The sequence below is a fragment of the Myotis myotis genome, unplaced genomic scaffold (assembly GCF_014108235.1).
Source record: "Myotis myotis isolate mMyoMyo1 unplaced genomic scaffold, mMyoMyo1.p scaffold_m19_p_15, whole genome shotgun sequence".
Taxonomy (NCBI): Eukaryota; Metazoa; Chordata; class Mammalia; order Chiroptera; family Vespertilionidae; genus Myotis; species Myotis myotis.
Window position 1 is genome coordinate 16846757 of NW_023416319.1, and position 21413 is coordinate 16868169.

A 21413-nucleotide genomic window follows, 5' to 3' on the forward strand; every position below is an offset into this window, starting at 1 on the left:
CTTGTCAGGAGGCTTTTATAATCAGAACTGTTTGTGTGTTTTGTTTTGTTTTGCAGCTGACAGTGAAGACAGTACTGTATCAATCCAAATAAAGTTAGAAAATGAAGGCAGTGATGAAGATATTGAAACTGATGTACTTTATAGTCCACAGATGGCTCTAAAGTTAGCTTTAACAGAATGGTTGCAGGATTTTGGAGTACCTCATCAGTACAGCAGTGAGTTTTGGGCCATTTTTTGTAATGGGGTTGGATCACATGGTTGAGTCAAAAAGTAAAGAACATTTGTGCTGTGCCTTGCCATAGGCCCACCAAGCAAAATGATTAGGGATCTAGAGAAAAGTAAAGTTTTTGAAATCTTTTGGTTGTAAATAGCTGTTATCTTGATGGAATGCTAATTTGTTTTAAAAATATTTATTTTGAAATACTTAACTGTTTTTAAATGCAGATCTTCAAACGGGAGGATAATAGGTGTTGGCATGTTTAGGAATGTTTATAATCTGTTTCTTCTTTCTCCATTTCCCTGGTGATTTTAGAGAAATGGTACTTTTCTCAGGGCTTATATTATTTGGAAGCTCAAACTGAGGTTCCAGTTTCAGATATGATAAGAAAATGTCTCTAGATCTAATTTGTTCTGTTTCTAATTCTGGTTATTTTTGTGGCAATTTTTTTTTGTAGGTAGACAAGTTGCACATAGTGGAGCTAAAGCAAGTGTAGTTGATGGGACTCCCCTAGTTACGGCGCCCTCTTTAAATGCCACAACTGTAGTTACAACAGTTTATCAGGAGCCCATTATGAGTCAGGGAGCAGCCTTGAGTGGTGAACCTACAGTTCTGACCAAGGAAGAAGAAAAGAAACAGTCAGATGAGGAACCCATGGACATGGTAGTGGAAAAACAAGAAGAAACAGAACACAAGAATGACAATCAAATATTAACTGAAATTGTAGAAGCTAAAATGGCAGAGGAATTGAAACCAATGGACACTGATAAAGAGAGCATAGCTGAATCAAAATCCCCAGAGATGTCTATGCAGGAAGACTGCATCAGTGATATTGCCCCTATGCAAACTGATGAACAGATAAACAAGGAGCAGTTTGTGCCAGCTCCAAATGAAAAGCCTTTGTACACTGTAGAACCAGTGACTCTGGAGGATTTGCAGTTACTTGCTGATCTATTCTACCTACCTTATGAGCATGGACCCAAAGGAGCACAGATGTTACGTGAGTTCCAGTGGCTTCGAGCAAATAGCAGTGTTGTCAGTGTCAACTGTAAAGGAAAAGACTCTGAAAAAGTGAGTATACTTATTTACCTGCTTCTCTAGCTTGGATGGGTCCCCATGTTGATGACACGGAGGTGGTATTAAAACGAGTACACTGGTAACTGGCAGAAAATTGACCAGATCCTAAAATATGTTCTGTAAAGTGGATGTGTACTCTACCAAATCTGGTACATAGAGTTCCATAGTTTGACGTTATAGTTAGGAATGAAGGAAAGTCAAAATTGATTATTTTAGGAATATCTGTTAGTTTGAGTCAATACACACTTTTATTGTTTGTCTAAGTTTAAGCAGGCACCTGATAGCAAACAGCTTAATTTAGAACTGTTTTAGATTATTTTATTAAGCTTGCAAATTTTTGAGTCTTTTTATTGATTCTCAACAGATTGAAGAATGGCGGTCACGAGCAGCCAAGTTTGAAGAAATGTGTGGACTGGTGATGGGAATGTTCACTCGGCTTTCCAATTGTGCCAACAGGACAATCCTTTATGACATGTACTCCTATGTTTGGGATATCAAGAGTATAATGTCTATGGTGAAGTCTTTTGTACAGTGGTTAGGTAGGTGCACCAGGAATAATCTCTTCTCAGATATATTGTCCCTTAAAGAAAAAAAGACAGATTATCCCACAGGAGAAAAACATTTAGGGAATTTGCAAATTTCCAAATCTTTAAATTCTTTGCCTAGAATTTTTTCAAACATGTAGCCTTTGTTGCAGACTTGAGGTACAAGTCTCAGTAAATACATCGAGTACATTGATTTTTCTCCCTTGGGCTAATTCAGCATAAATATCTTGAAAATGTGTTAGAAAGTACTGACTTTAACTTACTCCGACTGAATGCTTCCTGGATGGAACCCTTTATTCCACTTTTGTCTGATTTGGAGACGAGACACTATGAATTGTGACTCTGGAAGCTCTCTGCTGCTTGCTGTGTCTTGATAACATTAATGCCCTTTAACAGAACAATTGCTGAAATGACCTAAGGGGCCTGGCAAGAGGAAGCCATCCTCCCAGCCCTGTGCGCATGCGAGCTTTCGTGGTGGGCTATTCTGGTGCTACTTAGTATGACGTCACATGGCTTTTTCTTTATTTCTCTACCAAGTAATTGGTTTTAACAGGGGATGGGAATTATAGTCCCCTAAGAACTCTGTTCATTAAATGGACTTCTGTATGTCTCCTTTGAAAACAGTAATTTTTTTTTTTAATGTTAAACTTGGTAAAAAGCACCAGCATGGCCAAGTTTCTCCAGAGACCTCATTTCATTTCCAGGTTATCATTCCAGCTGTGAGGAATATGTAATGAACTTACAATACAGCACACAGCAGGCAGCAAGGCTAACTGATATGTCATAGTTTTCATAGTAGTCACAAATACTATGATGGGTTACATGGTCTTGGTTATGAAGTAGATGTGTGAAATACTGTGAGCTTAGATTAAGGAGTAGTAGCAATGAGATTTCTCACTTTCTACCTGTATACTTGGGATTCTTAAATATTAAAAAATAAGTTTCCTTGTGATACAATTAGCAGCTAAGAGTAGTCTCTGATTGTTAATTTGAAAATATAGAACTTTGGGTTTCTCTACATATAGCACAACAGGTAGAAGAGAGAATTTTTACCTTTTGTTAAAAGGCTCCAAGAGATACCTCTTTTCTGTGATAGATGTCTGCTCTTAGGCTCAGGAAAAACCTCTGTGTTGGTTGTTGGATGGCATTAATTGCCTTCCAGGATTCTGGCCAGAGGGTTATAATTAACTCTGGTAGGGTTTTAAATATTAAATTTCTACTCTGAAATCTGGATTATTGAGCTTGAGAAAGTATATCTTAAAGTATTTGATATTCAGCTTTTAATTCAAGAATTATTAAAAATTAAATTCTTGATTATATAGATATTGTGTTGTTTCGACTCAGGCTTTACCTCTGTTTTGTGCAATTATGGTGCAGCTTTCTCAAGTTATATAGATAGCTGCTGTACAAGCAGAGCATCTTAGTTTTAAATGATTATCTTCGAAAAGCTTACAGAAAGCTCACGACAAAGAGAGTATTTTCATGGTTCTGTAGTAATTTCAGGGAGTTACCAATTAGAGCCCTTTGTTTTCCTCCTCTCTCCAATCCAGCTGGCATTCAGTCCTTTAAAGAATGTGGCTGTGCAGTACTTTTGATTACTAACGACCTCTATTATCTTCTTCCCCATTGTGTACAGATGGGAGAATCCTCAGCACAAGTGTCTACTACTATTGGATGGACAGCGGCAGATGTTCACAGCGCGTCATGATTAATTAGTTTAAATTGAAAGGTTCTATCTGTGAGGTAGCTCAGGTAGATTTAAGGGCAGTAGATATGAACTGAAGTCACGTTTGCGCAGCGACTGAGGCATTAACCATATTTTCATTTACACAGCTCTTCGTACATGCAGCTTTTTATTGTAATAGTTGGAAGTGCTAGTTACATTGTAGTCTCAAAGTGGGGGGTAGGGGAAATTGGCTGATCTTAAAGTTTGAGAGGTACAGTTTTTTCCTGCAGTGTAAATTTACACTGAGCTGTGGAATGGGGCACGTTCTCTTCATAGCCTAAATTTTGACCCTATTCATATTTATTTTACAAATATTACATTATATGTTTTTTTAAAAAAAATACCCCTACCCCTACAAAATGACAAACCTGTATATAATCTCTTAATGGGCCTGAATTGTCAACAAAAAAAATTGGTTTGCTTTGGGACTGTCTGACTAGCACACTATATACCTTGTACTGATGATGAGACTGTTAACTTGAACAGGAGGTAGAATGCTGTCTTCAAATGGAAAAGACCTGTGTTGCGCTGCTTATCTTGTCAGAAGACTAGGCAGGTGATTCTGATTTGGCCTCCACATATTTGCCTTTAATTATCTCTATTGTTAGCTGCCTTTATTGCATGTGAATATGAAGGTGATGAAGTGGTAAACCTTAATGCTGACTTCTGGACCTCAAAGCCTTGCTACTTCAAGCATCTGTTCAGTGCACTGCAAAGATTATAATGGCCAATCAGAGGAGCCAGATGTCATACTTTTAAGAAAAGTATGTCTTAGCTCTGGACAAATTAGGAGCATCAGTTGGCTCTTCTTAGTTCTCAGTTTCTGTCAGGCTGGTATTATTACTAGCCAGTTTGAATTTGGATTGTCCTTTTTTAGAAAAAATGTATTGTTCTCATTGTGGCCAACTTATGAACACTTTCCTTTATTTATTCTGCTGAACTTAGTCTTCTGACAAGATTAACCCTTTTTCTCCCCTTTTTCCCTTTCCTGTACCCTTCCTCAAAATGTGACTTCAGACAGGTTTAATTCCTTCATGGGCTGTGATAATAAAATGTCTCATTATCTGTCTCATTCATTTCACTTTATAGTTACTGTAATTTTACTACAGAGCAAACAGCTGACTTGATTTTTATAGCCATTTCTAGACAATATATAAACTTGACCCAGACAAATTTGAGACTTGCTTTCCTTCCAACAATTAAAGGGTAGAACTCTTAACATTGATTATTAATCAGAGGAAGGAACATCAGTATTGAAATTCCATTATGAATTAAAAAAAATTATCACAGCCTTGTCCTGAAACCCTGGATTATTGTTGTTAGAGAGCTATTTCCACAAAGTGTTTGTTTGTTGGACATTTGAGACCCCAGGAAATCCCCTTTCTCGTAACATTCTCCGCTTGGATCTGATCTCAACAGGGTGTCGTAGTCATTCTTCAGCACAGTTCTTAATTGGAGACCAAGAACCCTGGGCCTTTAGAGGCGGTCTAGCAGGAGAGTTCCAGGTATCAATATGAATTCACAACTGAATTGACATTTTCTTTGTTTTATGAGAAACCTTATGTTGCGCATCAGATGGCTGGAAGGATTGGTCTGCCGAAGGCTTTCTAGTCCCAAATTCAATTTAGTTACATAGCTGGATTTTAAATCAAATTTTCCTCCTCTTTCACAGTAATTTCTGAAGGAGATGCTGCCAATTCCCCCCGCGCCTGCGAAGCGCAGCGGCTCTAGGTATACTTCACATTGTTTCTTTGCAGGTCGCACAGCATTTTAATCTGCGCCCGCAATGCACAATGCGCGCATGCTTGTCTGCCAGTGGAAACTCCATGAGCAAAAAGGATGAATACCCAAATGATGGTGAAAGGGCTTATGGATACTTTCACAATTATTTTATAAATAAAACTTACACTTGAAAGAACAGTCTGTTAATGAAAATGTGAACAAAATATGAAGCATTTTTGCTATTAGAATTTGTTCATGGACTTTTCAGGTGCTCTACTTTTCTCCCCCCAACAGGTGCTCTGCTGCGCACAGCAAACTGAAGCGCATTGCTTTGGGGATTAAGCGTCTCCTGGACAGATAACCCTCTTCAGACCAAACCTCTCCTTCTGACATTCTGTTCTGCCATCTTTTAGTAGAAAGATGGTCTATATGAGATTGTTGTTTTTTTTTAAGAAATTTGTCATAATTGGAATGGATTTTTTTTTTTTTTACTATAAATTTAAATCCCTGTTAATAAGCCACTAAAACTATAATTTAGTTTGGGTAATTTCTATTCAGAAGCACTTCCCTCCCCCAGTAAAGAAGTGTTTATTTTAGTAAAGCATAGTACACCCCTCGTCTTTAGGTCTGCCTGCAGTAGCCAGTTAATATTAAGTTGGTAGTCTGCAGTGTTCACTCATGTAAAGAAATGAATATCTTCCCAACACTAATCCATCTTCTTTTTCCTCCCACAGCGTTTGCTGCCAATTGATGGGGCAAATGATCTCTTTTTTCAACCACCCCCACTGACTCCTACCTCCAAAGTTTATACTATCAGACCATATTTTCCTAAAGATGAGGTAATTGTCTGTCTACCTACCAACCTGGTGTATGGTTATGGTGCACATTACTATTTTTCCTTTGAACTCATGGTTAAAAGAATTAGTTCTGTCTTAAAACATGAACTTTAGGTAGAGTTAACTAAACAGTGATCATGGGCGAGGGGGTATATTTAAGGAAGAACCTAAGGAGTTCAGACTCTTATTATCTTGTGCTAAGTTCTTTAATTCCTCCCTTAAATTAGATGAAATGTATTCAGAGTTGAAATTACTAAACAGTCAGAGTGTCTAAATGATATGTTGTCCTTGGATGATTTTCTCCAATGTATTAGTATTCTATAATTTTCAGTTGGGAAATGCCTACAGGCTAGCGACAAAGAAAAGAAAGCCTGTTTAAAGACAATAACATATCCCAGAAAACAGAGACAGTTTATAGTTTGCTGGATTTTGAATGCACTACTTACTGCCTATATACACTCCCTACAAAGCACTTTTCAGTGTTCACTATAACTATGCTACTTTCTACTGATTTTACAACTATGATTCAATGAGCAAATCTTTATTTAAAACAGCAAAGGTTGATAATTATGACAGGCCAGGCATTTTGTTACCTCCTGTCCTAGAAGTCTAGTCTGACTTACGAATCACATTGTTAAATGATGTTGCCAATTTTCTTGATGTGTTAGTTAACTGGATTATATTTTCAGGCTTCCGTGTACAAGATTTGCAGAGAAATGTATGACGATGGAGTGGGTTTACCTTTTCAAAGTCAGCCTGACCTTATTGGAGACAAGTATGTGATGAAGTATTTGGATTGGTTGGATTTGGGAAGTAGACATTTTTCAAAGCCTGATAAAGGTTGAGGGGAGGTGATGACTGGAAATACAGTTTTTTAGAAATCCCACGTTTAATAAAATTTGAATATTAAGATGTGTGTATTTCCAGTTTTTTTCATATACCAAGTATAGTTTCCATAGACTGTCATTCAAATACTTTGGGCCTTAACATTACTGAAGTCTATATTTTGTGTTAGTAACTTACAAACTCATTCTGGCTTTTTTTCTTCTGAGCAGGTTAGTAGGAGGGCTGCTTTCCCTCAGCCTGGATTATTGCTTTGTCCTAGAAGATGAAGATGGCATATGTGGTTATGCCCTGGGCACTGTAGATGTGACCCCCTTCATTAAAAAATGTAAAATTTCCTGGATTCCCTTCATGCAGGAGAAGTATACCAAACCAAATGGTGACAAAGAACTCTCTGAGGCGGAGGTAATGCACAGGTTTAGAATTTCACTATAGTAATTTTTTTTTTTTAAATATATTTTATTGATTTTTTTTTACAGAGAGGAAGGGAGAGAGAGAGAGAGTTAGAAACATTGATCAGCTGCCTCCTGCACATCTCCCATTGGGGATGTGCCCGCAACCCAGGTACATGCCCCTGACCAGAATAGAACCTGGGACCCCTCAGTCCGCAGGCTGACACTCTATCCACTGAGCCAAACCGGTTTCGGCCACTATAGTAATTTTTACTGAATAAGTACTTATTAAAAAGTAAGCAGATAATTTTTTTTAAAAAGTAGATCCATCTTAAAATCTCAGTGCTTCCTGAATTTCTTATAGAAAAGAATCTTAGGGCTTATTTTTTTATTTTTTTAATTTCAGAGAGGAAGGGAGAGGGGAGAAAGATAGAAACATCAATGATGAGAGAGAATCATTGATTGGCTGCCTCCTGCACGCCCCCTACCGGGGATCAAGCCCACAATCCTGCATGTGCCCTTGACCGAACCGAACCTGGGACCCTTTAGTCTGCAGGCCGATGCTCTTATCTGCTGAGCCAAACCAGCTAGGGCTTAGGGCTTATTCTTAGCATGCTATTTTCTTCTGTTCCTTCATTGTTAGGACTGTTTTTAATTTGGAAGCATAGTTATAATACTTTCTTGGGTAAAAATACAGTATAGACAACCTTCCTTTTTTTCTCTCCCTGTTTTGAAGCACCAGACTTAAGGATGTTATGGTCTCTTCTCTGGGTACTCAGGACAAGTGTAGGACAACATTGGCTTGGTTGTCAGGAGGCTAAGTTGGCTTTCTCAGTAATGCTTTCTCGTAATTAAACAACAGTAGGGATGAGCTTCTGAAAGTCTGCTTTCTGATAGGAGCACTTGTTATGTCTGTTCCAACCAAAGTGAATATTTCCTCTAAAAAAATGTGCCCCACATTGGTTAATTAATGATTATTTTGGTTTATATATTGCATATACATTTAAAAAAAACCCCCACTATTTTACTTATATATCTACCCACAACTAGCTTTATTCACACATCACTCTGTAAAAAAAGATTTTAGGGAGAGAGAGGGAGAGAGAGAGAGAGAGAGAGAGAGAGAGAGAGAAAGAGAGACTTTTTTTTCCCATTTATTTATGCATTCACTAGGGGCCCAGTGCACGAATTTGTGCACCTTGAAAGGAACTGTGGGCTGCGAGGCTGCAGTGGGCACAGGGGCAGGTCTCGGCTCATCCTCCATGTTCCTGCGCGGCCCCTCCTGCCACAGCCCCCTCCACCACCGTCCCCTGTCTGCCAGCAGCTCCACTCCCACCGCTGCTGCCACGTGCTGACGGCGCTGGCCCCACTCACACCTGCTGACAGTGAGGAGCTATCCGGGCCGACGCCAGCAGTGGGTGTGAGTGGGGCTGGCACCGTCAGCAGGTACAAGCGGCAGCTGCTGCCCCAATTGCCCCTCAGGAGCAGGGGAGGTGGAGAAGCCCTCAGGGACGATTGTGGCCAGCAGGCACTGCTCGCACTCACTGACGGTGCCGAGCACTAGCAGCAGGTGTGAGCGGTGGCTCCAGTGCCAGCAGCGGGTGCGAGTGGGGCCATCACCAGCAGCGGATGTGAGAGGCGGCTGCTGGCCCCGATTGCCCCTCAGGAGCAGGGGGAGGTGGAGAAGTCCTGAGAGGCAATTGGGGCTGGCAGCTGCCACTCACACCTGCTGACAGTGCCGAGCGAGTGCTGGGCAGGACTGCGGTGCGCGGGAGCAAAGAATTTTCAGTAACCAGTAGAGGCTCGTTCCCATAACAGCGACTAGTGCCCCACCTTGGTCTGGTGCCCCCCCTCACCTGCTCCAGCATCCTGCTGCGGCCGACGCCTGCTATGTTCCACACACGCCCCTCCGTGGTCAGCGTATGTCATAGTGACCAGTTGTTCTGTTGTTTAGTCTATTTGCATATTAGGGTTTTATATATAGAGATTGTTTGGTGTATGTGCCCTGACCAGGGATCAAACTTGCAACCTTGGCATATCGGAATGACGCTCTAACCAACTTAGCTATCTGGCCAGGGCCAGCACATGCATTTTTATTGTTTGTTTGTAATACCACTTGAGGATATTTTTCCACTGATCTTTTAGGAAGAGTGGAAGAGAGAAGGAAAGAGAGAGAAACATCGATGTGAGAGAAACACATCGACTGGTTGCCTCCTGCACGCGCCCTGACCAGGGCCCTGGCTGGGGAGGAGCCTGCAACCAAGCTACGTGCCCCCAACCGGAATCGAACCTGGGGCCCTTTGGTCAGCAAGCCAATGCTCTATCCAAACCAGCTTGGGCAGCACATGCATTTTAAAAATTAGTTCCTTCTTAAGGATAATTTTTTATGTTCAATAAATACTTTCAGGTGTATATTGGACTCTTAGTTTGCTCCTCTTCTTTTCTGAAACTCTCCCTACACCAGTGCATTCACATTCTCTCTGTAGGTTTTTTTTTATTATTTTTTACCTTCTGCCCCTAGCCAGATGGCTTTGTAATAAGAGGCTGGTTGGGAGTGGCCTCACTAAGGATTGCATGGACACTGACTGGAGCATGCTGGTGACTGAGCTGTTGATGTGTTGCTGCTCCATATCTGACAATTATTGCTTTCAGCATAGGAACATAAAAAGAATGACCATATAAAATGTGTCTATTAACAAACTTTCTTTAAAAAGTGGTAAAATGTAGCCTTAGCTGGTTTGGCTCAGTGGATAGAGTGGTGGCCTGCAGACTAAAGGGTCCCAGATTCAATTCCTGGTCAGGGCACATGCCCGAGTTGCAGGCTCGTTCCCCAGTGGGGGGCATTCAGGAGGCAGCAGATCAATGGTTCTCTCTGATCATTGATGTTTCTCTCTGTCCTCCCTTCCTCTCTGAAATCAATAAAAAAAAAATACCTATTTTCAAAAAGCGATAAAATATACATTACATAAAAGTTACCATCCTAACCATTTTTAAGTGTACAGTTCAGCAGTGTTAAGCACATTCATATTTTTTATGCAAGCCTGACAAATTTTTAAAATTTTATTTTGGCCCTAGCTGGTTTTGGTCAGTGGTTAGAGCATCGGCCCATGGACTGAAGGGGTGTAGATTCAATTCTGGTCAAGTCCATGTTGGGCACGTGTGGGAAGCAAGCAATCAATTGATGTCTCTCTCACATAGATGTTCTCTCTGTCTCTACCCCTCCCTTCCACACTCTAAAAATCAATGGGAAAAATATCCTCAGGTGAGGAATAACCAAAAAAAAATTGATTTTGAATCATTTTAAATTTAAAGAAGTTAGAGATAATAGAGTTCCTTTATTTATTTTAAAAAGATATTTTTATTGATATCAGTGGGAGAGAGAGAGAGAGACACATGAGTGATGAGAGAGAATCATGGATTGCCTTTTGCACACCCCCTACCGGAAGACTGAGCCTGCAACCTGGGTATGTGCCCTGACCCGGAATCGAACGGTGATCTCCTGGTTCATAGGTCCATGCTCAACCATTCAGCCAATGCTGGCAGGGCTACGGAGTTCCTTTATATCCCTCACCCAATTTCTACATTTGTCCAAGTGTACCAACTTTGGTACATTACTATAAATTTCACTACTCACCAGTTTTCCCACTAAAGTCGATGTTCTGTCCCAAGATCCAATCCAGCATATACTATATTTAGACAAAGTTTTAAAAAGTGAAAATGCTTTAGCTAGAACCAAAAGTTACTTAATTCTCCATGTGATAATTATATGACTGGAGGAGTTATTGAATATTATTTTTTTTTTTCCTGTTACTGAGTTCTGTAGTTGGGATATAAGTATAGAATGAGTGGTTACTGAAAGTCAAAAGAGATTCTAATTTTTAGAAAATTCTCATTTTTAGAAAATAATGTTGAGTTTCCATGAAGAGCAGGAAGTGTTGCCAGAAACTTTCCTTGCCAACTTCCCTTCTCTGATAAAGGTGGATATTCACAAAAAAGTAACTGACCCAAGTGTAGCCAAAAGCATGATGGCTTGCCTCCTATCTTCACTGAAGGCTAATGGTGAGTACATATTTGTGGAGTTGCTGGTGTTTGGGTTATGTGGGGACAGGACTATATTTTAGGTTAAAAAGAAGTGAATTATAGTGAATGTACATTCCCTTCACCACCATTTATGATTTGGCTTCTGAATTATTAGTTGTGCAAGAATTGCATGAGTATTAATCATTGAAAAATGCTTCTCTTTTACACAATGAATGCTTATTTTGAGCCTCAAGTAAATGACTAACTGTAATCTTTGGGCAATACAAAAGTGGGCAGCTTTTGAGCCCTCATTAGAGGGTTGTTGATACATGAGAATGCACCTGTTGCATATTTGTATCATTTGAATCAGTGTTGTCCTTTTGTGGGATAATTTAAACAACTCTACGGAATCCTTAGTGGTGTGCTTGGAACTTAATATTAAAACATTAAGCAGAGGTATCCTTTGCTTTCAGGTCTGTTACAACCTCTTTCCCAAAAGGTTTTCCTTCTGGAGAAGAGTTTCACTTACAGTTGAATTTTTTTAATTGAGATATATTTGACAGTTAAGAATTGTATATACTTATTGTACAATTTGATGATTTGGAATATATTTCAAAATAACCACATTCAAGTTAGTTAACATATCCATCATTTAAGATAGTTATCACTGTAGTATTTAATAATGATCATTATTAATATTCATTTAATATTAATACAAATTTTAAAAATTGTAGGCTAATAATAAACAAGTTCCCACTATGATTTGTTTGAAATATATTAAAAGAGTAGTCACAATTTATATCCACAATTCTACTTATTAATGTATTTTGATTATTTGTTTTATTTCTAGGCTCCCGGGGGGCTTTCTGTGAAGTGAGACCAGATGATAAAAGAATTCTGGAATTTTACAGCAAGTTAGGCTGTTTTGAAATTGCAAAAATGGAAGGATTTCCAAAGGATGTGGTTATACTTGGTCGAAGCCTGTGACATTTGACACTATGAATTGTCTGAAAGTCTCTTAACTTCACCTGGTGGGTGGTGGTGGGGGTCTTTATACAGTTCAGCCTCTGGAGCGGCCACAGATCAGCCACTTGGGATTGGAAACAAAGAAGACTATGTAAAACTCATGCATCATATTTTGAGACTACTCACTGGTTAGAAGATAGTACTTCTGCAAATCCTATATGAAATAGATATGTGGGCCTCTTTTTGGGTCTTGTGTTAGGTGTCAAGACCTCTTACATGGGCTTATAGGAAGGGGGTCTTCAATAAATCTAGTCAGCACTGTTTTCTGCATCCAGTGTGGTTGCATTTCTCACCTTAGAGTAATCAAAATCATTTGTCATCCTCCTTGGCTTATTGAATGAAATGTCTCTTATTCTTTGGGGACATGGCAGAGATGAGAAAGATTTAGTGGGTTTCAGAGCCTTCAGGGTAGAAATTCCAAGTGGGATGGTTGTGGCATAGTATAAGCTGAATAAATGATTTCAATTTTGGGCAGTTATTCTGCTTTTTGTAAAGCCATGGCCAATTGTCTCCTGTAGTGATGATTGGTTCAGGCATGTTGTGCTTCATAGGGACAAATGTGCATTTGTTTGTGGCAAAAGCCTAAAAATGACAAGCTTGTAAATTTTTTGTATATAAACTAGCTGTGATCTGCCTACCTTTGTGTTTACCGGTTTTGTAATTTTTCATTTTGAAAATGAAAGGTGTGATTCAGGATGGCACTTTGAATAATATAAATCAATGGAAAGTGAATTTTTCTTTTGCCTTTGGTTGGTTGTTTAGGCTTTTTTTTTTTTTTTTAGAAGTTTTATTTTTAAAGTGCCTCCCACCTAAGCTAGGCCACAACCACTTTGGGTATAAGAGCCTAACTTCATAGGACTCAATCTGTTGCAAGTGCAGTCACTTCTAGAAATTAACCTCAATACAGGTCAGCATGTGTAATGTTAGTTTGACATCTGTCAAGTAGGGTTCAGGGACTGATGGGTCCCATTTGCCCTCAGATCAGTTGTCCTTTAATTTCAAGACCTGTTACTACTGGTTTTATTAAATCACAGCCTAATTCTTGCATGTTTGTATCGAATTTTTAAAAGAGACAAATAATGAGTATACTTTAATCAATGACTTAATGATTACTTTTTCCTTTAGCCACAGATTCTGAGAGCTTCATGTATTTTAATTTAGATTTGGTGTATTTAAGGGTTCTGAGCATGAGGCTAGCAGGTAATTTCTGCAGGATTCATTTTTTCATTATGACTGGCTGACTTCTTCATAGATTCATAACAGTATTTTATTATCAGCTTCCCTGTAGTTTTGTATCAGCTGATTAACTTTGAGCTGAGAAGGAAAGGGCAAGGAGAAGGAAACTTGAAACGTCCTTTTCTTGATAGGATTCCATCAGGATGGGCTTTGAGAGAGTCTTCAAGAGTGGTACCTAGAATGGGTACCACTAGTGACTTCCAACCAAGTCCCATGAGTGGCACTGAATGGGTGAGATGAAGGGAGGAAAGGAAGGAGGCCTTCTCATTTTCAGGGTAGAAACCTCTAACTGATAGGATATAGTATGTTGGAAAGCTTGGACCACGTTTGCATTTTTAAGGGCTGAGGTGTGAAAGGAATATCTCTACAAGATAATGGTTTAAATGGCTTAGTGTCACAGGTTTCTCTTTAAATACATTTTCTACACTAGTGAACAATTGTGGCATTTTATCTGGAGGATTTCAGGGCCAGCCTCCTATGGAATCAAGATTTTTAGCATTCGCTTGTGGCTTTTTCTTGGCTTTTAATAACTTTGGCTAGTCTTCTGGTCACAGATGCTAACTGTGAAACAGATGTCCAGGCCTATACATTCATCACGCTAGGATTGTAAAATGCTATGCTACCTTCTATGGTTGTGAATATTTATTAAGGTTGGAATGACATTACCTTGATTGTTTAGATCACAGCTCAGTTCCTGTAGAAAATGAACTGTAAATTATGTGAAGATCATGCAAGAGGCAAAATAAAACTTGAAGTGAATGTGTATGGTGGTGTACTGTGTAAACCTAATTTCTGTTTCTGCCTCCTACCTTTTCTCCTGCCCTTCATGCCTCACCTGCAAGCAAGTATTCCTCCTCCCTCTTCATAACTGTTCCAAGTTAAGGACTGGCTGTTGAAGGTAGTCCTCTCCTCCCATCTCCAGTAAAAGACCTCCCTTCAGGTTTTCCCAAGGCAAGGCAAAAAATAAAAAAAGTAGACTGGCCCTTGGCCTAGCCACCGTTTTGCCAGTTTTAACTTGGGTGTAAATAACTTGGGAGCAAGTCGTTTGAGTGAGTTCCTGCCATCCAACAGGATAAGGAACATGCTTTGTGTGGTTCTTTATTAAACGGTGAAAGATGGGGAGAGTCGTCCAAATGATGAGACAGGAGTCCAAGGGGAAGGACGTTCTGGGATGATTTGGGAGGAGCTCGAAAGATTGCAGGAGCAGGAGTTAGTCCTGCTAGCAAGTGCCAGCCTCTGAAGCTCAATGAAGATAAGCCATCTGGATAGTAAGCTGCAAGGTGTTGGAGCTGGAAGCGTATCTAGGAGAGGGAGTGATTTGGGTACGAGATACCTGGTGGTAAAATGTCACTTAAGGCTACTCACTCACTTGGATCAAATGCAAATATGAGCGCATTTCCTTTGCTTTTTATAAGAAAAATGCTGCCCTGAAGCACCTTTGCTGGGGGAATTGGAAAGGTTTCCGTTTTTATACCTGGTTTCCCTTTGACATAAGTTTACCCCGGGTTGGGAGAGATGGAGACAGAGAGGGCGTGACGAGCTGGAGAACATGGAGGTAGGAGCTGCCCTCAGAAAGCCTTGGTGGTTGTAAGGAGGGTGAACGGGAGCATTAATCCCAAATCCACGCTTCCGCAGTCTCTTCCTCCTTGCAGCTGCGGGCTCCCGGGCCCAGCGCTTCCGGTCCCCTCCCAGGCGAGCGTCCCCTTTAATAGGCGGGGCGGCGCCGCTGGGTTCCCCAGTACGTGTCGGGGGCGGGGTTCCCGGGCGCCCTCGCAGCATGGCCGCCGCGTTAGCGTTTTGGGGTCCGGAGAGCCGCGCCCGGGCGGGGGGTGTCGGGGCGCTGCGGGCCCCAGCTCCGGTCACTATGGACAGTTTTTTCTTCGGTATTGAGGAAGGAGGGGTGAGGGTCGTCCTGGGGCGGGGAGAGGAAGGGATGCAGGGGGTGCCCGGCATGGGTGGGGGCGGAGGGGGCTCGCACGCGGCTGCTGGAGCGGAAGTGGGGGCCGACCCCTGCCCAGATGTGCGGGGCGGGCTCAGGGCTGAGCGCCCAGGTGTCCGGAGAAGTGGGCGTGTAAATGGTGGTCGGTCAGTCCATGGCCACACGTGATGGAGTTTGGGGAAGCGGCCCCCCGCCCCCCACAATCATGCACACTCACGCCATTATCTCTTCCAGGCTGTGAGCTTTCTGGCCACACCCGCTCTTTCACCTTCAAGGTAGAGGAAGAGGATGATGCGGAGCACGTGCTGGCTTTGACCATGGTGAGGGGTGCGGAAGGGGGGTGGTGGTGGATAGCTTGACCTGAGCAGGCCACTGGTGGGCCGCTGCCCGTAGCCCGCCCCCAACCTCTTCTTTAGGGGGAGTCACCTCTGCCCAACCCCCCAATCGCCTGCTCCCTTGGCCAGGTATTCAGAGAGACCCTGAGGTTGAGCAAATTCTAGGGTAGATGCCTCCACTGTGTTGTCAACACCTGCTTAGGGAGGCCCCAAAGTCTTGTGTACCCTTCCCAGCTCTGCCTCACCGAGGGGGCCAAAGATGAGTGTAATGTGGTAGAAGTTGTGGCCCGTAATCATGACCACCAGGAGATTGCAGTCCCCGTGGCCAACCTCAGGCTGTCCTGCCAGCCCATGGTGAGTTCCCTGGCTGTGCCTGGGACGGGGGAGGGGGAAGGGGGAAGGAAGGAAGGATTGGGCTAGAAGACCTTCCTCCTTGTCTTTCTCCCAGCTCAGTTTGGATGACTTCCAGCTTCAACCTCCTGTCACCTTCCGCCTGAAGTCAGGTTCTGGTCCTGTGCGGATCACTGGGCGTCACCAGATTGGTGAGAGTCCTCTCCTTTGCCATCGGTGGGCTCTCTATCAGGCCTCCCCCTCCCCGTTTTGGCTCCTCCTGACTCCACACTCTTGCCCCATCCCAGCCTTATCTCCCAGTGTAGCTGCCATACAGGTTCTGCATGATGTGTCCTTCACTTTCTGTCCTACGCATGCCTACCTCCTTCATGGAACCTGTCTCAGCTTCTCTAGCTCCAGTGATGTGTAACCCTTTGGCTCTTTGTCACCCAGTTTAGTATCTGAGGTTCTTTCCATCTATTTTTTTTAAATATATATATTTTTATTTTCAGAGAAGGAGAGAGAGGTAGAAACATCAGTGATGAGAGAGAATCATTGATCAGCTCCCTCCTGCACGCCCCACACTGGGGATCGAGCTCACAACCCGGGCATGTGCCCTTGACTGGAATTGAACCCGGGACCCTTCAGTCCACAGGTGGATGCTCTATCCACTGAGCCAAACTGGCCAGGGCGGTTGTTCCCACCTAGACTAAGTGCTGGGAGTTCAGGGCCCTGCCTAGCACCACAGTGCATGAATGAAAAACAATAAGAAGGAGACCTGGCTTTAACCATCTCCCTTCCTTTTACTGCTTGTGTGTACACCAGTTACTGTAAGCAGTGTTTCTGAGGAAGAAGAGAGCGAAGAAGAGGGGAGTGAGGAGAATGAGGAAGCTGAATTGTGCCCCATTCTGCCTGCTAAGAAACAGAGGGGCAGGCCCTAGCCCTCCTTGGTGAGTGGGAGGGCAGGGTGCCCAGCAGGGTCTGGGGGGGCAGTAGGAACAGATGAGGCCTAGATGCTCATCCCTTCTTTGCTCTCCTCAGGTCAGCTAGCTGCCTGCCATACATGCCATACACCACGTTGCTGTACGAGTATCAAGAATTTTAAGTGTCTTCTTCATTGAAGGGGGGGTGAGGGTGGGGGCGGGGTCTTGGGCTGGTGCTAGGAGAAAGGGGTCCCATTCTCCGTAGGGTCGTGATGTTCTAATTCTAAACCATGCCTGGGGCTTCCCTTTTCTCCAGGGGTGGAACTCTGAACTGTCCTGACCCTCTCTCCCTACTTGCCTTTGAGGTTGAAGGTCAGCATTTGAAGCTCAGGACTACATATTTTAAACACTTTTTACATTTTTGGATAAAGGATGAAATAAAGTGGTGTAGAGTTTTTTTGCAACTCATTGTGTGGCTTCTCTCCCTGCTGTGTGGCATTCCCCTAGGGACCACCAGGTGGCACTGTGGCAGCACTGAGGGTGGCCCCAGGCCTGGGGGAGGGTGAATACATGTGGGATCCTGTTATCCCTAGGCCAGGCCTAGGCCCAAACTGCCTAGCTAGAAGAGGACCTCCCGGCACCAAACCCATTTCCAGTTCCTACAGGTGGGGGAGGGCCATCCCAGGAGGTTATCAGCATCCAAACAAGGGGTCTGGGCCTCTGTCAGCACTCAGGCTGATGGGCAGGGGGGCAGATAAGGGGGTTTAAGCAGCCCGAGGAATGTGCATCTCTAGCCCCATGAGGGGGCTCAGGGTAGGGAGGAGGCCAGTCTTTGCTCCTCCTTTCAGCCGTGCAGACTGTCTCCGAGCTGATCTGGGCCCTTAGAAACCTGATTCCAGGGACCAGATGGAGGGGGTTGGCCAGATTGGGTGACAGGGAAACCAGAATCCTGGTGGCCTGGCATATGGGGGCAGAGAGGAGCCCTTGGGATTCAGCCTCCTAGGTTAAGGGGTTTCTGCGCGCACACACACACACACACACACACACACACACACACACTCCGCCTGATCTAGGGGCTCTGGTGCCTGGAATCACTTGGTTCTGGGGCTTGGCTGCTGCTGTGCCCTGAAGAGAAAGGGATCTACTTGATGTGATGTGTTGTCTATGTGACCAACTCTGGGGTCAGCAGTTCAGCAGCTGTGTTGAAGGGGTGGGGGTGTCTCAATGCCAACAAACAAACAAACAAATAAAAGGTTCCCTCCTGAGATAGCCTGGGGCCAGACATGCTGAGGATGGACAGAAAACAGTCCCTGGTGGGGCCAGGCCCTCTCCCTCCCACAGATGAGTGCGCCAGTAGGAGGGGTCCCTAGATAACCTGAAGGGGCTGGTAGGGGCCAGCTGAGGTAAGCTTTGGAGAGAATGTCTCTGGAAAGCACTCCCTCTTCAACACATCCCCTAGGAGAGTTTCCCTTCTCTTTGTGGTGAGGAGCAAAGAGGCCCAGTTTACAACTTCCCTTTTTCCTTAAGTTGAAGATAACGAAGATGATCCCTCTGTTTTGTAGTGATCAGGGTCGCAGGCCCCTTTCTCCTCGCCAAGAGGACTTTCCTGAAGAGCTTCTACCAGGAACCAGGGTGGAATGGGGCAGCCAGGCTTGAAACCAGTCACTTTCCCACAGCAGGGAGTAGCAGTGGTTCTCAACCTTGGCTGCACATTAGAAGCACCTGGGAATCTTTAAAATCCTGATTTCTGGGCCTCATCCTCCGGAAATTCTGTTTCTTTGTTACTAATGTTGTGGCCCCATCCCATAACAAAGAAACAGAATTTCCGGAGGATGAGGCCCAGAAATCAGGACTTTAAAGATTCCCAGGTGCTTCTAATGTGCAGCCAAGGTTGAGAACCACCGGAGTAGAGGGATGGAGAGGGAGAAGCTGGCGCCCTCTGGTGGGCGAGGGTGGAACCACCGGTGGCCGTGTCGCTCCCCCACGTCGCCTCTTGAGGGGCTTGAGGCTTGCTGGGGCCCACGTGCCCGGCAAGTGGTCTGGGCCACCGAAGTTTGGGCGGAAGGCGAGGGGATAAGTTACTAAAACTAAATTAATTCGTTTGTTCATCCATCATTCACTGGAAGGGCTCCTGTTAGAGCTCTTACCTACCTCCTCTCGCAGCCGCCAAAGCCCCTGGCACGTGCACGGTTGGAGGCGCGGGAGACCCGCCGGACGCTGGGAAAAGTAATCTCTCAGGGCTCGGCAGGGGGGAAGGCCGACCCAGCTACCCCCTGCGCACGGCTCAGCTCAAATATTTACCTCCAGCGACGCCGCTGATGGCTCATTGTATGCCTTGACTTTTGTCTCGGTGGGTCTCCGCGAGTCCCCTCCCGGCTGCTGCCCTCAGTGGGGGCCCAATCCACATCTGCCCCTTGGTCCTGGAGTTTCCCACCCTGACCGGGCGCCCCGCGGATAGAACTAGGAATTCATTTTTCTCCCTCCTCGCCCCCGTCTCTCCTCGATTCCCATTCCTGCACCCTCAGCGCACAGTAGGAGCGCTGCCAATTCACTCGGCCACAGAGCGCAGAGGGCTGAAGGCGTCCACCGGGTCTGCAGAGCGCTGGGGGAAAGGCAGGCCTGCCTTTGGTGCGGAGACAGGGAACGACTCCCAGACGGAGCCCGAGTGCTTAGCGCGGTCTCGACGATTTGCATTTGAAGGGTCGGCGGAGAGTCCGCGGCGCTTTGAACGCGGGCGCAGGAGGCGCGCGATGGAGCGAGCGCCAGTCCCGGCGGCCTGCGCAAGCTGGGGGGGATTTGAGGGGCCAGGGGTGGGCCCCGGGCGAGGGATGCGTTTGGAAAGAGGCTGAAGGTGTGTGTTTGGGTACCCGCGAGGGTGTGTTTGCGGAGAGAAGCTGTGTTGGTGAGGAGTGTGTGTTTGTGTTTATAAGAGGAGAGAGAGAGAGAGAGAGAGAGAGAGAGAGAGAGAGAGAGAGAGAGAGAGAGTATTTGTGTTTGCGAAGTGTGGGGGCGGCCGGGAAAGGTGGCCGGGCTGTCACTCAGCCATCAGGTTGACAGGCGCTCCCTCATCAGGGCCAGGGAGCTCTGATTGCAGATTCAAGGAAACAAAATAGCAATTGTAATTACGGGGCTTTGATAAGATAAAGGAGCGGGCGAGCTGGCTGGGAGGCTAGCAAGGGAGCGAGGGAGGGAGAGAGCAGCCTGCTGGGGCCCCTAAGGAGTATTTGCATCTGTCACTCACAGAGTGTGCCCAGGCTGTACCTGGGGCCTGGTTAGGGTGTGTCCCCATCTGCAGCCCTCTGGAGACACAGGCTTTTGGGGAGATGAGAAGAATCCCCCCAAACTGAAGAGGATCAAGTTCAGGGGAAGTTCTCCAAATGTAAAGGAATTCTGGTCCCGTAGAGGCAGGCCCTTTGGTAGAGGTTAAGGAGCAGGACTAAAACCCTGACCTCCACACTTTTAGGCCCCAGGTGCCCATCTTCTCTGGGGGAGAGAGAGGAGGGTGGGTTAAGATCACAGAGGTTCCGCCCAGGGCCTTCAGAACCTTCTGGGGACTCCAGAACCTGGTTGGATGGACCCTGATCAGAGCCAGGAGCTTTGGCTTTCGCCCCCACTCCAGGAAAGGCTGCTGCTCAGAGTGACTCTGGTTGTGACTCCAGGACTATGTACAACACGCTAAGGGTAGGCTGGATGCCGGAGTCCTGCTCCCTGTTCTCATCAGACTGTTTTCAGAGGACTGGTCCCTGATGGGGAGAAGGCCCTTCCCATCCTCTGCTCTCCATCTCTCCATTCATTCATTCATTCATTCATGTATGCAAATAAACCTTTTCAAGGGCCTACTATGTACAGGCATGAGGTTAAGATGGTGAGTATCCCGCCTGCTGGAAGCAGTGCAGCTGGGGAGGTAGACACTCAACAGGTGTCCGTCAGACCTCTAACACAGAGGAGCACAATAAAGAAAAAGGGATGGTCTGGGCTGTGGGCACTGGAGCCCACCTCACGGGTCTCCCCACCCCCACCCAATGCAACCATCTCCCAGTGGGTTTAGCAAATAAATGGTTGTGTTTATGATTATTTTCTGTTGGGCCAAGGGGTGAAGGCAAGTCTCCCTGGGGAAGCAGCCCATGGGCTGAGGTCTAAATGCTTAGCCAGTTTCTCCATTACTCGTTCATTGCATACGAACTGCAGAACAACCCTGCCCAGCTCTGTGCCATGAGCTGCCAGTTCCGAGCTAAGAAGACATGGT

The 21413-nt window shown here is 44.7% G+C and overlaps 2 protein-coding genes across 6 annotated transcripts in view; both read left to right on the top strand.

The window, feature by feature from the left end:
* The window catches only part of OGA (O-GlcNAcase), a 28679-nt gene extending 14276 nt beyond the window's left edge, over window positions 1-14403 (top strand). For 3 of the 5 annotated variants that reach the window (XM_036336215.1, XM_036336218.1, XM_036336217.1), the window contains 9 exons: window positions 57-215; window positions 675-1288; window positions 1659-1833; window positions 4985-5070; window positions 6022-6126; window positions 6813-6898; window positions 7179-7371; window positions 11258-11417; window positions 12229-14403. In XM_036336215.1, the coding sequence (XP_036192108.1) occupies window positions 57-215; window positions 675-1288; window positions 1659-1833; window positions 4985-5070; window positions 6022-6126; window positions 6813-6898; window positions 7179-7371; window positions 11258-11417; window positions 12229-12365 (1715 nt within the window). In that variant the 3' untranslated portion in view covers window positions 12366-14403. Of the gene's footprint in view, window positions 1-56; window positions 216-674; window positions 1289-1658; window positions 1834-4984; window positions 5071-6021; window positions 6127-6812; window positions 6899-7178; window positions 7372-11257; window positions 11418-12228 lie in introns of those variants that run through there. The other 2 variants (XM_036336216.1, XM_036336219.1) reach the window with 2 other exon arrangements.
* Window positions 14404-15367: 964 nt separating this feature from the next.
* NPM3 (nucleophosmin/nucleoplasmin 3) lies at window positions 15368-17631 on the top strand. The gene is made up of 6 exons (XM_036336227.1): window positions 15368-15523; window positions 15814-15899; window positions 16149-16268; window positions 16363-16456; window positions 17070-17194; window positions 17286-17631. Exons 1-5 carry the CDS (start codon window positions 15418-15420, stop codon window positions 17183-17185), a joined length of 522 nt encoding a protein of 173 aa, XP_036192120.1. The 5' UTR covers window positions 15368-15417; the 3' UTR covers window positions 17186-17194; window positions 17286-17631.
* Window positions 17632-21413: the final 3782 nt, after the last annotated feature.

Bases quoted from the DNA above. Each gene is read 5' to 3' on its own strand.
- NPM3 (XM_036336227.1), top strand. From the start codon at position 15,418: ATGGCCGCCGCGTTAGCGTTTTGGGGTCCGGAGAGCCGCGCCCGGGCG. The intron at 15,900-16,148 runs GTGAGGGGTGCG...TACCCTTCCCAG, and splicing joins ACGTGCTGGCTTTGACCATG to CTCTGCCTCACCGAGGGGGC. The intron at 16,269-16,362 runs GTGAGTTCCCTG...TCTTTCTCCCAG, and splicing joins GGCTGTCCTGCCAGCCCATG to CTCAGTTTGGATGACTTCCA.